This window comes from Aotus nancymaae, unplaced genomic scaffold (assembly GCF_030222135.1).
Source record: "Aotus nancymaae isolate 86718 unplaced genomic scaffold, 86718_ANA_hifiasm-v0.15.2.pri h1tg000012l, whole genome shotgun sequence".
NCBI lineage: Eukaryota > Metazoa > Chordata > Mammalia > Primates > Aotidae > Aotus > Aotus nancymaae.
Window position 1 is genome coordinate 22,117,251 of NW_026988423.1, and position 14,332 is coordinate 22,131,582.

The 14,332-nt window shown below is 54.6% G+C and overlaps 1 protein-coding gene across 3 annotated transcripts in view; it reads right to left on the reverse strand.

Moving 5' to 3' along the window:
- DSCAML1 (DS cell adhesion molecule like 1) overlaps positions 1–14,332 on the reverse strand; it is a 373,161-nt gene that overhangs the window by 84,143 nt on the left and 274,686 nt on the right. For all 3 annotated transcript variants that reach the window (XR_010342409.1, XM_021671177.2, XM_064375453.1), the window contains exons 7-10: positions 13,581–13,877; positions 11,656–11,928; positions 731–1,009; positions 118–237 (exon numbers count right to left, since the gene is read on the reverse strand). Coding sequence is in view for 2 of the 3 variants with exons in the window: in XM_021671177.2 (XP_021526852.2) it covers positions 118–237; positions 731–1,009; positions 11,656–11,928; positions 13,581–13,877 (969 nt within the window). In the remaining variant the exon portion in view is untranslated. The remainder of the gene's footprint in view (positions 1–117; positions 238–730; positions 1,010–11,655; positions 11,929–13,580; positions 13,878–14,332) is intronic.

Consider the following 14,332-nt stretch of genomic DNA (forward strand, 5'->3'; position numbering starts at 1 on the left):
AGGACTCCCACCCAGGGGTAGGAGTTGCATGCAGGGAATAGGTTCAAATCCCATCAGAGCATCCTCCCTTTCCCGTCCCTGCCCTTCTTAGAGATTCTGGCTGGGCCAGAGGCTTACCCTTGGCGTGCTTCCACATGACCTTGGGCGGGGGGTAGCCGTCCACCGAGCAGTTAAGCACACCAGCTTTGCCGTAGATGCCATCCTGGTTGTTGGGTTGCACCACAAATCGAGGGGGCACTGCAGAAGGATTGAAGGGAGGGACACAGACCATTTCAGTCTCTGCTGGGTCTCGTAGGGCTTGGAGCACCTTCCATCTGAGGGCAGCCCTTTCTGGGCCATGATAAAGTTGGAAGCAGGCAGCTTCTGAAACCCAAGATGCTGAGAGCTTTTGTCAAGTACTGGGTTGGGAGTTGGGAGTTCTGAGTTCCAATCCCGCCCTTGCCACTGACTGACTGAGCAAGCATCTCTCTGCTCAGGGTTTCGGTTTCCCGCCCTGGAAAATAAGAGGTTTGGGCTCCAGCAAGGTCCTTCAAAATCATCTTTGAAAGCCCCAAATATGCCCGCACAAGAGACAAGAGACCATTTTTTTTTTTCCAAGATCTTCTTGAAGGGCCCTACTGGCGCCAACCTTCCACGAGCCTCTGATTTGAACTGGAAACCTAGAGGGACTGTAGTAGCAGCAGGCAGAGTCGGCTCCTCCCTCCCCTGAGGCTGGCCTGTCCCTACTCACCGCGCACGATGAGCTGGCGCTCCCTGCTCACGGTGGCCGCCGCGTTGCTGGCAATGCACGTGTAGTTGCCGTTGTGCTTGAGGGAGACGCTGGAGATCTGCAGGGAGCTCATGAATTCCTTGCTCTCAATGGTCACGCCCGAGCCTGAGATGATCACCTGTCCGTCCTTCCTCCAGGTGATGCGGATGGGCATGTCCCCCGAGGACACCACACAGGGAATGTAGAGCAGCTGGCCGATGGAGGCGGGTGGGAACTCGAAGGGCTGGATCAGAGGGGGCACTGGGAAGGCAAGGGGGTGCTGCCGTCAGACCCTTGCCTGGCCAGCACCGCCTCACCTGCCTTACCTGGGGCTCTGGGTTGGGCCTTGGACAGAGCTCCCCTGGGGCACTAAAGCCTTATTCTCCTATACAGGTAGGGTCTCCTAATAGCGCCTGGCTCCTGTCCCTCTTCCCGCCCAGGTCGGGACCCACTGTCTCTGTTCAGGGCCTCGGCTGGCCTGCATTAACTCTGACCTTCCTATGTGTCCTGGAATTTGACTCATGCCTGCTGACCTCTGCTCACCTTTCCCTCCAGCTTCCCTGCTGCTCCTTGGCACCCCTGTACCCACATTCTCATCCCAGTGATGCATCTCACAGACCTCTGAGGGCCTGGGATAGAGGTGGGGTGCCCGGTGGCAATAGAGGAAGGAAGGGCGGTGCTGGGACTGTCCCCCACGCATGTCCTACGGCTGCCCATCTGAAACCAGAGTGCTGCACTCTGGGTTCTCCCACAGAGCCCTCAGCCACTTCGCCCTACTCCATCATCATCGAGCGTAGGCCAGGCACGTGGAGGCTCGCATCACTGTTCAGTTGCTTTATACACATGCTCTCACGGGATCCTCCTTCCAATAAAGTCCCCATTTTACAGATGAGAAAACTCAGGTTCAGAGTGGAGAAGAAATAGCCCTAGGTTGCCCTGCTCATAAGATATGACCATGGGATTTGAAACCTGGTCTGCTCTCCAAGTCCAAGTCTCATTAACATGTGGCTCGGTTGCTTCTCCCAGAAAGCCCCAAACATGCCCAGACAAGAGACAAGAGATCACTTTTTTTTTTTTTTTTTTTTAAAAGACAGGGTCTTGCTCTGTCAGCCAGGCTGGAGTACAGTGGCGTGAACATGGCTGACTGCAGCCTCAACCTCCTGGGCTTGAGTGATCCTCCTGTCTCAGCCTCCCAAGTAGCTGGAACTGCAGGTGCACACCACTGTGCCTGACTAATTAAAAAAGTGTTTTTAAAGAGACAGGTCTCATTATGCTTGCCAGGCTGGTCTCAAACTCCTGGTCTCAAGTGATCCTCCCACCTTGATGTCCCAAAGTGCTGGGTTTACAGGCAAGAGCCACCACAACTGGTCCAGAGATCTTTTTATCTTGTAGGTGAACTCCCTTGGGTGGCAGGAAAGAGCAGAGAGGAAGCCCTGTCCTCTGCAGGACAGCCTCCGGGAAAAGCACCATCCACCCAGCCTTCCCCCTGCTAGAAATGCAGCCTGCAGCCCCCCCCACCAACACTGCCTACATCTCAGCCCCTGGGGGGCCTGTCTGGAGCCTGAGTTGCTGTGAGATAGAACCTCCTTTCTCGGCTCTGGCTAGAGCATCAGCCATTATCTTTATGATAACTCAATTAGGCTGCAGCGACTTCCCCAGCAAGTGGGGGAGAAGAGAGTGAAGGAGATAGACAATTAGCTTAACAAGGATGAGCACCCAATAGATGAGATCTCCTTCCTGCAGTTGAATAATTAAATTACAAGGCCATGCACAGTCCTCTGGCCTTCTCCCAGGCACCAGCCCCACCCCTCCTTGGAAGCCTGCTACTCTCCACCCTGGGTCCATCCAGAGTGGCCACAGTAGAGGATGGGCTCTGGGGGGAAGGACGGATGGCATCAGATGTATGGCCCTCAGCCCTCAGGGCGCTCCTGCACTTTCAGGGCTCAGAAGGGAGCTGCCTGCAGTGGGCAGCCAGGTATGGACATAGGAAAACACAGTCAGCCCTTTGCATCCTGGGAGAGTTCTTGATTAGGAGCTCTAAGTCCAGAGGAAGTGACATTTAGGAGGGATGTGGCCTCTATGACCCTCAGTAGGGCCCTCAGCTGATCTTTGCAATGTCATCTTCCACTTCCTGCTCGCTCCAGCCTGGGCTCCTCCAGCATGCAGTGAACGCCTCAGTCCCATGCCTCAGCCTGCCTGGGCTAGCGCCGCTGGGCATGTGTCCTTCTCATCCCCCACCACATGGGCTCCTCACCCACCAGCTGGCTTTGATCCACCTTATTCCAGACCCACCTGGAACCTAAATCCCAGTCAGCTTTTCTGGGGTTCCGGTCATGGCCTGGACCACCTCATCCCAGTCTCTGAGTGCCTCTTTTCCTGGGGTGGGACTCTGCTCCCAGTATTCTGAGTGGTTTACTGGGCCTTGGACATCTTCAGATAGATTTCTCTGGAGCTTGACTCTAGCAATGGCCCAGTGCCCATTCCTGAGACCTCTTGTTGGGCCTCTGCTGACCCCCTCCTAGTGTGTGTGTGTGCCTAGGACGGATCTATGCCTCCCGGCCCCCTTGGGCTTTCTGATGGATTGTGGCGGAGACCCAGAGGTGCTGCCCAGCTTGTTTCCTTAGGCCTAGAAGAACCAATGCTGGTCAAGTCCTCCTGACCACAAAGGCCTCCTGGGAAACTCCCCCATATCCTTTCAGATCTTGCTCAAATGCCACTTCTTCCGTGAAGCCCACCTTCCTTCCACACAGCCCTGCAGCCTTCGGTCCACACCTGGATTAGGGCAGGTATCGCGTGGTCGTTGGGGTAACTGCATTACCCCCCCGGGGGTCTTATATACTAGGACTTATTCACCCAGTGAACTGTAGGTACCTGATGAATGCTTGTTGGTGAGGAAATGAATGAACGTATATCTGAATATCATTTCCTTGGGTGACCTCAGAAGTTCACCTGCGAGGGGGGCAGGGGGTACAGCAAGCAAAGGATGGGGGCTCAGCCAGAAAGAGAGGGGGCTCTGTGCTGTTCCTTGAGATGCTTTGGGATTCTGGAGGCTTGTCCCTTGGTCCTTCCTAGGGGCCAGGCCCTTGCTATCAAAGCACCAAACCAGCTGCTGTGATTTGAGAGCCCTGTGGATGCTTGAACACGAGCTGGGGAAGAGTAGAGGCAAGGATGAGGGGCTGGAGAACAGGATGTGTGGGCAAAGCAAGGAGGTGGAAGGTTCTGCAGAGCGGGGAGAAAGCTAAGGGGCTTGGAGGGCCAGAATATCACATTTCCATCAGAGCCAGTGGATAGAGACAGTGAAATCAGGCGGGAAGGTTCAGGCAAGGAGAAGACTATCTCTCTCAGTAAGGAGGAATTTAGATAATGGAGCAAGTTACTAAGGCAGGTTAATTCATTAATTAACTAATTCATCTAATATTTATGAAATGCTGCTCTGTGAAGGTATTATGCTCCGTGTGGGCTGGGGAAAGTAAAAACATGCTTCAGCTACAGACAGAGCCTCCGGGAGCTTCTCATTTACTAGGGAAGGCAAGATACTTCCCCAAAGATGATTGGACAAGGACCGCCTGGATATGCAGACGCTGAGCTCGAGCAGATGGCAATGTCATCCGGGGGGATGTTTGGAGGAGGTGGAATTTGAACTGAGAGTTAAAGGACACACATGCTTTCAAACAATACATGGGGTGAGGGAGAGGGCGAAGGCTGAGCCAAGGGGTAGAGGCCAACTAGGAGCTGTCACTCCTTCTGGTCTTCTGAATAACATCGACAGCTCTGAGAGGCCGCTGAGGAAGAAAGTAGCCAACATCCATCCTGGGGAGTTGCACGTGCAGCTGGGCTGGCCCTGTGCTCCCAGAGGGCTGTTGGGAGGCAGATGACCAGATGACCTCCCAGAGGCCCAAGACAGGCTCCTCACTCCCCTCTACTCCTGCTTCTGGGGCATGGGCAGGTAGATGCATGGCTGGCGCTCCAGGCTAGCCACTCACATCCGATCAGTACACACACTGGGCAGCCTGGGGGGAGAAGAAACCCAGGGATCCTGGCTCTTTCACCAGCCCATTCAGTCCTAGGAGTGCTGTGAGTGGGGTCTCCAAAGCAGAGTGTGGGGACTCCTCTGTATGCGTACATGGCCAGTGTCCAATGCCTCCTGACCGTGAGTCAGCGGCACAATCACTTTCCAGTGCTCAGGGATAGTAGCTGGATGTGTGCGTGGCCATTCCCTCCTCTGGGAAAGCCATCCTCCTGGAGGCAGGGTCTGATCACCTGTACCCCGGTAATGACCTGGGCCCTCTTTACTGTGGAGTCCAGCCTATAGACCTGCTCCCGAATCCCAGCATGTCCCCAGCTGGCAGCTGGATGTAGGGGGCATGAATGCTTCACAACCCGGGATTTCTTTCCAGAAGCTCTGCTCTGGCCACAGTCATCTTTAACAAGGTGCTGCAATGGCGAAGAAGCAGAGGCCCGAGTGGCTGAGAAGACACAGTGGTCGAGGCAGGCCGTTCAGTGTCCAGTCACCGTAAAGCTTTTACGGCCATTTGTTTGGGAGTGCTGCACGGAGGAAGGCGTGCTGACCACCAGCCCAGCTCATAAACATTTTATGGTGTCTCTCATCATCTCTCTTTGAGATGGAGCCTTTTATTTACTGCACCTGGTAGAAGAGTGCGTGCTGTGGGAAGTCGGAGCTTCTCTGCCCTTGCAGCATGGAGACGGGGCACTAGCCATGTCTGGACCCCAAAACACCCAGTTCCAGACTCCGCTACCCATTCAGGTGACTGTGGGCAAGGCACCTCCTTGTCACCATCCAGTCTCTGCTCCTGAACCTGTTTTCTCATCCGCAAAATGGAGCAGTTGGACCAACTAATCTCTAACGCCAGATACTAATTTTCTGGTTAAAACAAGTCCCATATTTTAGGAATAATGACAACTGACTTAAGTTTTTTACAAGATCCTCTCTTCTCAGGAAGTCCTTCCCAGATCGCCTTATTTGAAATTGCAAACTCCCCTCTCCTTGGCAGTCTCAGCCCCTCTCCTTTTTACAGGAGATATCTCTGGGGTATTTGCCATAGATTCCTTTTCCTCACTAAAATGTAAACTCCCTGATGGCAGGGATTTTTGTCTATTTTGAGCATAGCTGTATTTGTAGAACTTAACACTGTGCCTGGAATCTAGTGGAGGCACAGTAGATGTCACAGAATGAATGACATCCGTGGTCATTATCCTCGTCAGGAGCCCTGTCTGTCCCATGGGTGATTGCTTGCTCCTCTGTCCCTGGCCCCCTTGGCTGAGGAAATGAGGTTGTTGGGAGCGGCTTCCTTGGTGTTCCTCCCCTAAATGCAAGGAGGCTATCTTCTCCTAGGGAGTCTGTTGTGCCCTCTTCCTGTGGATTCCAGTGAGATTCCTTCCAAACCTCCACCTTCACCAGTAGCAGGCATTTGGCCAGGTGGCTGACTCTCCCTTAAGCTTATGATCGTAGAAACCCCCAACCCACTCACTGGGGTGGGAGAGGGTCTCTGGCAGATGCTCCCAGGCATACGGCAGAGGCTGGATGGAGCAGTGCTGAAGCTCAGCATTGAGTGGCTAGGGAAAAGTGAGGAAGGGAGGGAGGGAGCATGGGCATTTGGGAGAGAGGGTGTTTGTGTGTGTGTGTGTGGGTCTGTCCCTCTTCCACTTGCCCTCCACAGGAGCTTGGCACCACCTGCCTGTCCTGGTCCTGCTGATCATGGGCAGAAAGCACCTCATGCCCTTGTTTTGGCTCCAGAAGCCCTCGGAGACTCAGATGGAGGAATGGAGATATTTCTTCACAGAGCCAACGCCCAGGGACCCCCAGTTGCAGCCCTGCCTTCCTAGTTAATTAAACATTCAGTCTGCATGCCCAGAGATGCTTTTATGCTATGTTATTTTTCAGCTACAGGGGGCCCTAAAGTCACCAAATCTAGGTTTGATCTGTGTGCTCTCCTCTTAGCATCCTGCCAAGGACCTTCCCGGATGACCAGAGATAAACACCGCCTCCCCCGCAGCCTGGCTCTCCACTGCCAGCCAGGTTACATAGGCCAAGGCACACACAGCCTCAAAGCATCCCCCAGCCTCTCTCCTCCCTGTTCCTCCCACCTTGCTGGGCCACAGCAGGCTCTCTTGGGCAATATTTCATATGGTCCCACCTGCAACCACCTTTTGTGGCTCAGGAATGTTGCCTTACAGGAGGGCACTGGTGGACAAAACGCTTGTGTATGTGTAACGTGCATGTGTATGTGTGTGTGCTAAAGTGTGAACGGGCAAATGTGTTAATTTGTTGCATGTGCATGCAATAGGTACCAGGGTGCACCTGCACGAGTGCTTGCACACAGGTCTCTGCACACGCGTGTTGGGTATGTGCTGCTGTTCTCAGCTTAGTGTTTGAAAAATTCATTAGAAAACAAGCAGTCCTGGAAGGAATGGAGTCAGCAGTTGTTTTTCCAGCTCACAGCACAGCATGGTTCAGCCCCACCCTGCCCACTGACCCTTGCCCCCACAGAGGGCTGGGGTGGGAGACTTCCAATTTTATCTCAGGCTTCCAGTGCTCTGTTCCCCCATCCCTGCCCCCTCCACTCGCCCTGTTCTACTTTCTAGCTCTGCTTTGAACCTTGGGTGGGATATACTTCCTAGTCGGGCAGGAGCAGTGGGGCCTGAAGAGCTGCCCCCAGACCCACCCCCTTCTCCCCCTGCAAGTCAGGGCCCCTGCCATGCCCACGGGCGCCTCCTCCACCCCCCTCCTCGGGTAGTTCTTGGAACAGCGCATCCGCTAATCAAGCAGCGTGATCATAATCAGCTCTGATGGTTCTTCTGCAAAAGTGCATTCTAATGAGGTGGGAGAGGGAGTCGGGGAAAGGATGGGGATGAGGGGGGCCGAGCTCTTGGAGTGGTGGGGGCATGGGGTCCCAGATCCCCTCACACCAATGCTGCTTCTTGGTCTAGAGAGAAAACAGGTGACTACACCTGTCTCAGGGCTGGATCTCTGGGATGTTTTAGACCCTGAGGATGGGGAAGGGGAAAGGTGTGCATGCAAGCCTGCGTACACACACACACACACGCGTGCACATGGGCACATATGCACACACACACAGGCACACATGCACACACATACACACCGTACATGCACACAATACACACATACACACGCGCACACACGTGTACACACGTGCACACACATACGCATACATGCACGTGCACACGCACACACATGCACGTACAGGCACGCACACACACATGCACACACATGCAGACGCATGCACACATACATGCACAGGCACACATGTACACACATACACATATGCCTGCTTTATGCATAGCTTATGTGGGTGCTGGAGGTTCACACGTGGCCAAGGCATGGGCTCTGTCCTCTAGGATCACACACACACACACACACACACACACACACACACACACACACACCCCTTCCCTCCCCCTCTCTGGGCTGCAGAGACACTGTCGCTCAGCACCATCACAACAGGCCCAGCGAGTCACTGAGACGGAATGCATCAGATTCAATTCATTAGGACTGATCGCTCCCTGAATGGGGCTGAATAATTGATGAGCAGAAGCAGCTTTCAGGATGTTCCGAGTCCTCTGAGGCCCACTGCAGCCCTGTTATTATTTTATTTTTAAGCCAACAAACCCGACCAAATGCTCACCAGTGAGGGCGGGCGAAGGGAGTGGAGCAAAGGTTAGACGTTTTAATATGTGGTGTTTACACTGTCAACTCTCGGTCCACTGCTTGTAAGGGAAATGGATATAGGCTGCCTGGCTGGTGATGCTGTGTGAAGGAGGCAGGCTGCGCTGTATCCACAGCCACCAAGGTGATTTGTCCCAGATGCCAGGGGCGGGGACGTGTCCTGGGGGTTGTGAGGTCCCCGGTGGCATGGCAAGCCCCCTGGGCTGGGCAGAGAGAGTGACCAGGATGCCCTTCCACATGGCTCGGTTGCAACAGCAGGGAAATGGGGGTTTGGCCATGAGGGTCTCCTCTCTCCTCCCAGGCCTCAGATGGCCACAATGAGGTTTCCTAGTAAGTCCTCAAAATAGACTATAAGAATCCACTTTCGGCTGGGGGTGGTGGCTCACGCCTGTAATTCCAGCACTTTGGGAGGCCAAGGTGGGTGGATCACCTGAGGTCAGGAGTTCGAGAACAGCTTTGCCAATATGGTGAAACCCCGTCTCTACTAATGCAAAAATTAGCTGGGCATGGTGGTGTGCGCCTGTAATCCCAGCTACTCAGGAGGCTGAGGCAGGAGAATTGCTTGAACCCGGGAGGCAGAGGTTGCAGTGAGTTGAGATCATGCCACTGCACTCCAACCTGGGTGACAGAGTAAGACGCCATCTCAAAAAAAAAAAAAAGAAAAAAAGAGAGAGAGTCCATTTTTTTTGGGTTCACAGTAAGGTTTCCTAGTAAGTGACTCCAACCCAGCCTAGTGTCTCAGTTTCAGTTCAAAGCACACACTGTCTGGCACTGTGACGGGTGTTGGGCACGCAGGAGGTGTATGACTCAGCTTCTGTGTGCTGACGGCAGGAGCACGGGGAGAAGTCCTGACCCAGTCTTCCACTGCCACTGTTCAGTCCTTCCAGCTGGCCACTAGGCCCTTCCACTGGATGTTCAGTGTTATCACATGCTTCAGGGTTCCCCCACAAATGCTTCTCTTCCTATATGTCCCCCTTGCTGCTGGCAGTGCATCTGTTCCATGTTGCTTCCAGTCTTGAGGCAAAGCAGCAGCCAGGGGGTCCCCAGGGCTGTCCCTCTGTGCCAGGGCCCCTTCCTGGGCGTGGACCCCTCTTCTCTTTTTCTTCCTTCCATGGGCCGGTAACTAGCTTTCCTCCCCTGGTCAATGCTATTCCTCTCTCTCTTCCCTTGGGGATACGTAGGGGGTGCTACCTAGCTTTCCCTCCCTGCTGCCCTGGTGCAACACAGATGCCCAGAAGAGGGGAGCCCTCAGGTGACAGGAGCCCTCAGAGTTCTCAAGGACTCTTGTCTCTTCCACTCCCTCCCCGGGCCATTCTTGGTAGGAGCCCAGGTTCTGGAGTTATGCAGACCTGGGAAAGATTCTGACGGTAGATGGCAATTTACTTAACTTTTCTTTCTTTCTTTTTTTTTTTTTTGAGACGCAGTCTCACTCTGTCGCCAGGCTGGAGTGCAGTTGTGCAATTTCAGCTCACTGCAAACTCTGCCTCCCGGGTTCAAGCGATTCTCCTGCCTTAGCCTCTGGAGCAGCTGGGATTACAGGTGCGCACCACCACGCCCAGCTATTTTTTGTATTTTTAGTAGAGATGAGGTTTCACCATGTTGTCCAGGATGGTCTTGATCTCTTGACCTCATGATCTGCCTGCTTTGGCCTCCCAAAGGGCTGGGATTATAGACATGAGCCATGGTGCCCGGCCTACTTAACTTTTCTATGCCTCCACTTTCTGCCCTGAAAACTGGAGAGGAAATGGTACCTGCCGTAGGTGAGTGGGCAGTTGTGGGGTGGAAGATGGCAGTGCACGTGAAGCATGGAGCACCATGAGGGGTACACAGTGGGCCCGCCTCAGTGACGGCAGCAGATCATTGTAACCATCACAGCCTGCTGAGAGAGCCCAGGATGGTGGCTGGAGACCCCCAGACCTCCTTTCCTCCCAGGCGGATCCTCTGGCTGCAGAGGACAACCCATCCGTTTATCCTCCCCAGGCCTGAGTCCACCCTGGCTCTTCACGATGTGACATAGCTCTTCTGCCATCACAGCTGTGACTGACTCAGTACCCCACCCCTGTGGCCTGGTTTTTACTGGCCTCTCCTTAGTCAGGCCTGGGGGGATCCACCTCCCCAGCCTGGCCCTAGGGCAACTAGGCCACCCTCCTCTCACACATCATCCAGACAGTCTCCCGGCCTGTCAGTCCCAAAGACAGGCCTGAAACACTGGGGGCTTCGAACACCTGCACAGCCCCAGAACCAAGGAGACATCATCATTGACTCACACACTCATGTGTTTGCTCATTTACATTCACTCATTCATTTGATCCAGATCCAGGCATAAAACACAGACCTCACCCAAGTGCGTGTAAAGGGCCCAGGAGGGAGGAGGCTTTTTTTTTTTGAGATGGAGTTTCGCTTTTGTTGCCCAGACTGGAGTACAATGGCGTAATCTTGGCTTACTGCAACATCTGCCTCCTGGGTTCAAGCAATTCTCCTGCCTCAGCCTCTCGAGTAGCTGGGATTATAGGCATGTGTCATCACACCCAGATAATTTTGTATTTTTAGTAGAGACGGGGTTTCTCCATGTTAGTCAGGCTGATATCCAACTCCCGACCTCAGGTGATCCACCCGCCTCGGCCTCCCAAAGTGCTGGGATTAACAGGCGTGAGTCACTGCGCCCGGCCAGGGAGGAGGCCTTTAAGCACCACACAGCACTTTCCAGGCCTCGAGCAGTACTAGCAGGTGGAAGGGCGTTCCCAGTCCTGTAGACGCAGCCTGGGCTGGGCACTGTGTGTCCCACAGGGAGTCAGGGCTCCCAGTATGCTCCCTCCAGCCTGGCCTCCTGTTGCTGGTCTCTTGTGCGGCCCCGCCGAGTTCCTGGGTGCTCCATCCTGACGGCAGAGGCCCCATCCATCTCTGACCTGGCCTCTCTCCCAGAGGCGGCCTGCCTCCTCTGTCTGCAACTGACCCCTCCTGCACCTGCAGTGCGTGCTGTCTTGTCCTGCAGCTTGAGGAGGAAGCCGGATGTAGAGGAACTCAAGGCCTGTGTTCACCCACAGTCTTCTGCCCTGCTCCCTTTTTTCTGAATGCCAACCTGGGGCCTCTCTTGCTCAGCCTTCCGCTCACTCAGGATTGCCTACTGCTGCCTGACCCCGAGCTGGGGAGGGGCCCGTGCATCCTGGGTGGACAGGGACCCTGGCTGGGGAGGGAGGCCTACCTTTGACGGCCACGTGGACGCTCTGGCTGATGGAGAGCTGGGGCTGGATGAGGACGCTGCACAGGTACTCCCCCTCGTCCATGCCCTTCTGCACGTCGGTCAGCTTGAGGGTCCCGTTCTCAAACACCACCTGGCGGTGGTTGTCCGGCAGCAGCAGGGCGTCCTTGTACCACTTGATGGAATAGTAGGGATAGCCGATGACCCTGCAGTTGATAAGGGTGTCCCGCCCGGCGACTGCTGTGATGTTCCTCATGGCCCGGATGCTGGGGGGGCCTGGGCAGGGGTCAGGAGAGAGGAGGAGGAGAGGAGGGGCATGTGCTGTCGTCAGCCAGGGACAGCCGGGCACCACCCTGCGGTCCTCTTCTCAGGCGTTTGGCCCCTGAGACTTTCAGGGGGTGGATGTTGGGTGGGGGCACAGGGATAGCTTTTTACAAAGCTACAGACGGGCTGGAATTGGGGGGTGCCCAGGACTCACTGTTACTAGCTTCAAAGAATTGCAAACAGATGCAGTATATACATGCCTGGTGCAAGAGCCATTCCCCTTGTGGGACCGGGATAGGACCAGACTGCAGCCTCACCAAGAGGTGACTGGGATTTGGGAGGGCAAGTACTCATTTATGGGGAGACTAAGATTTTGGGATTAAAGTGGAAAGATGGAGATTTCGTTGTTTCCATTCTCCTTGCTTATTTTGATCTTGTACCCAAAAGGATTTTAAGTTAACTACTTAAAGATGACAGGAAGGCCTTCGCCAGCTGAGCTGATGACTTTCCTTCGGTAAGTACATGTGTGTTGTAGGAGCTGTGAAAGGGGCTCTGATAGTGCTGGCTGGGGAGAGATAGTGTCCTGGGCTGGGCCTGCTGGGCAGATGGCAATCTGGGGGTTGGAAAGTGGGGGTTCAGAGGCTACCAAGCAAGACAGTGCTCCACGGGGTACAAGGTACTCTCTGGGCCTCAGGTCCCCATCCAGAACATGAGGGGCCCGACTGGGAAATCTTCCAGAGCCCTGCGTCTCTGTCCCCCTTGCAATTCAGAGAGAGCAGGAGGGTGGCCAACCCACACTTCTGCGGGGGGTCTAAGGCCTGGCACAGGCAAATTTAGCAAAAACTCCACCTTTGCTCCCTTTCCTGCCCTCGTGGTAGCCAGGAGTGCCCCTGGATCAGTGCTCCTTCCCTTCCTGCTGTCCCCCAGTTCCTCTGTCCTTGGGTCAGGGGTCAGATGAAGACCAGTCAGACCCCACGGGGCTACAAAGAGCTTCAGAGGAGACCGTGTTCTCACCACAGTGACTTGGAGAGCTGAGATGTGGGGACGATGCCCTTGAGGCCTCTTTTTTCCACTCTTGGAGGCTGCCTGCCTTGGGACACCCCCACCCCACCTCAGCCTCTCACTCTTGATGGTGTGAGCCTTGTGGGAGAAGATGATGCCCTGGCTCCTGGCTGCTTACACCTCCTGGAGCATTTTAGGGGCTAGCTCAGTGGGAAGACACAGGGAGCACAGCTTGGGTGGGCACCCATGTTAAAGGCCAAGCCTGGCCCCCAGCCCCTGCCCTGTGTTGGCCTTACAAGGCCCTGGTGGGGCTGGCAGATACCAGCAGGTGCTTAGCATACTTGGGCCCCAGAGAGATTTGATGGGGGAGAATGGGCTAGAGGGTAGGAGGAGGGCTGGACAGGTTAGATTTCTGGAGAGGAGGAAGGCAGGGGATGGGGAGGTGAATGAGGGTGAACCGTACCAGACACACACACACGCACAAAAATGGATGATGGCACTTGAGGAGGGCGGGGAAAGGGGACGAGAGAGGGGAGAGAGACCTCTGCTAAAATCAAAATGACAATTAATAATAAGTACTAATCAGCACAAGAATAATGGTAACCACAGAGATGGCAAAGGAACTCAAAAACCTATTCTGATATTTAAATGTAGACAGGCACCTCTTACGTTTATTCGCGCCTGATATTCAGCACTGCCCACCGAGTTCCGCGCTGTGCACCGGTACACGCCCCCATCACGGATCTGGGGGCCTGTGACGTTCATGTGGCTGATGGTGGTGCCATCCGACATGGTGTACTGGTTGGTACGGTGGCTGCCATCCCGCACGATGGGCTCGTCGTCCAGGGCCCAGGTGACTGTGGGGGGCGGGGCACCCTTGGCCGCACACATCAGTGAGAACTGCTCCCCGGGGTTGACCACCTTCTCGCTGAAGGACGAGACGATGCGGGGTGTGCCATCTGCAGGGAGCAAGGAGCCCCCTTCAGGGTCAGTGAGCCATGAAGAGACCGTCCCCCCAGCCACCCCACCTCAGTAGGGGCAGAGGCAAAAAGCAATCGCAATAAGAAAAAGAACTTTCATGTACATCATTTCCTCTGCTATCCACAGCCCCAAGAGGTGCCAGTTACTGCTGGACATGGATTCAGCCTGTAGGGTTTGCATCCTCCCTAAATCACTTATTAGCTCTGGGTCTTTGGGTAAGTTGCGTAATCTCTCTGTCTTGTATCTCTTACGGATGGAAGATGGGGATAACAGCGATCGCGATTATACACACCTCATGGATATTCTGAGGATGAAATGAATTAATGCATTTCAGAGGCTTCGCACAGTGCTTTGTAAGTTCTTAATAAATGTTAGTTCCTCTCAACTCTTCCTCTGTTAATAAAGACACAACGTGGTGGCACGTGCCTGTAGT